The sequence below is a fragment of the Carlito syrichta genome, unplaced genomic scaffold (assembly GCF_000164805.1).
Source record: "Carlito syrichta isolate Samal-C Ts95f unplaced genomic scaffold, Tarsius_syrichta-2.0.1 Scaffold301956, whole genome shotgun sequence".
Lineage (NCBI taxonomy): Eukaryota > Metazoa > Chordata > Mammalia > Primates > Tarsiidae > Carlito > Carlito syrichta.
The window spans coordinates 14,479-16,001 of record NW_007246052.1 but is presented as its reverse complement, the minus strand read 5'-3'; the positions used below and the strand labels follow the sequence as shown (position 1 = coordinate 16,001).

Here is a 1,523-nt window from a genome sequence, read left to right as displayed (position 1 = left end):
AAGAATTCGAATGAAGTACCAACAACCCAAGTTCAGGGACTCCTGTAAGTCACATTCAGGTCCCAGAAAGAGAGACTTGAGTTGGACTTGGAGTGAAAAGGCTTGTCCTGCCCACAAGCCCACTTATTTTCCAACAAAATTTTGAGAAAGCCTCAGTTGTTCTTCCTAAGTGGCCGGGACTGGTATTTGACGCCTAGGAGGACAGGAGTGGGGGGTGGATGGGTAGAGACATGGAGGCAGGGGAGGTGCAGCTGGACCTCAAAAGGTGCATCCCCTCCCTGATGACAGCAAGCGGGACTTCCCAATATCCTGTCCCCACAGGCATCTGCTTTCCAGTCTCGTGGATTTCAGGGGCGGATCTGGGGGTGGAGGTGGTTGTAGGAGGAAAGGGGCTGGACCCTGTGACCAGGTCCTCCCTCCCTGCCCAGGAGAAGCTGCGCTACCTCCAGCAGCAGCTGCAGGATGAGGCGCCGCGGAGGCAGGAGACCGAGCTGCTGGAGCTGGAGGAGAAGCTGGAGGCCGGCCTCTCCCGGCAGTGCCTGGGCCCCGCCGCCTCGACCCAGGGCTGCTCTGGCCCGCCGGGGAGTCCCGACGAGCCCCCATGGTCGCGCGGCCTGGCCCCTGGCGGCTGGGGAATGGGGCCCCGGGCAGGGGAGGGTCCCCACCTGAGCGACCAGGAATTGCAGATGGTGTCCACGGGCCTCGAGGAGCTGAGGTGGGCGGGACCTAGAAGGTGGCGCCTCGAAAACCTGAGGGGGGCGGGGATACGGGTGGGCCCTGAGGAGTTGAGGTGGGCGGGGCCTGGGGAGGTAAGGTGGGCGCGACCCAAGGGGAAAGGCCTGTGGAGCGGAGGCGGGCAGAATCCAAGGGCGGAGCCTCGAGGCGTCGAGGTGGGCGTGACCCAAGGGGTGGAGCCTTGAGGAGCTGCTGGGGGTGGGACCTAGAGGAAAGAATGCGCGAAAACCCGAGGTGGGCGAGGCCTCGGGAGGAGCATCGAGGAGATGAGGTGGGCGGGGACACAGGTGGAGCGGAGGAGTTGAGGGGTCGTCGCCCAAGGGGAGGAGCTTCGTGTAGCTGAGGTGGGCGGGATCTGCAGGGTGAAGCCTGGAAAACCTAAGGCGGTCGAGGACTCAGGGGTGGAGCCTCGAGGAGCAGAGGTGGGCGGGATCTAGAGGGAGGAGCCTGGAAAATCTGAGGTGGGCGGGGACATGGGTGGAGCCTGAGGAACCAAGGGACCCAAGGGGCGGGGACACGGGAGTGGAGCCGGATGATTTTAGCGACCCGGTGCAAGGGTGAGGTCCAGAAGAACGACAGGGGCTGTGTTTTGGGGGAGGTGACCCATGGAAAAGAGTGACTTTTTTTCTTTTTTTGAGTTGGAGTCTCACTCCGTCGCCCAGACTGGAGTGCAGTGGCCGCTCCCGGCCACCGCAACCTCGACCGGCTGGGCTCCGGCGATCCTGCCGCCTCAGCCTTCCAAGTAGCTGGAATTACAGGCATGCACTACCACGCCTGGTTGATTTTTT

The 1,523-nt window shown here is 62.8% G+C and overlaps 1 protein-coding gene across 1 annotated transcript in view; it reads left to right on the top strand.

The window, feature by feature from the left end:
* TSKS (testis specific serine kinase substrate) overlaps window positions 1-1,523 on the top strand; it is a 16,042-nt gene that overhangs the window by 9,039 nt on the left and 5,480 nt on the right. The window contains exon 6 of the mRNA XM_021711241.1: window positions 429-715. Coding sequence (XP_021566916.1) covers window positions 429-715 — 287 coding nt within the window. The remainder of the gene's footprint in view (window positions 1-428; window positions 716-1,523) is intronic.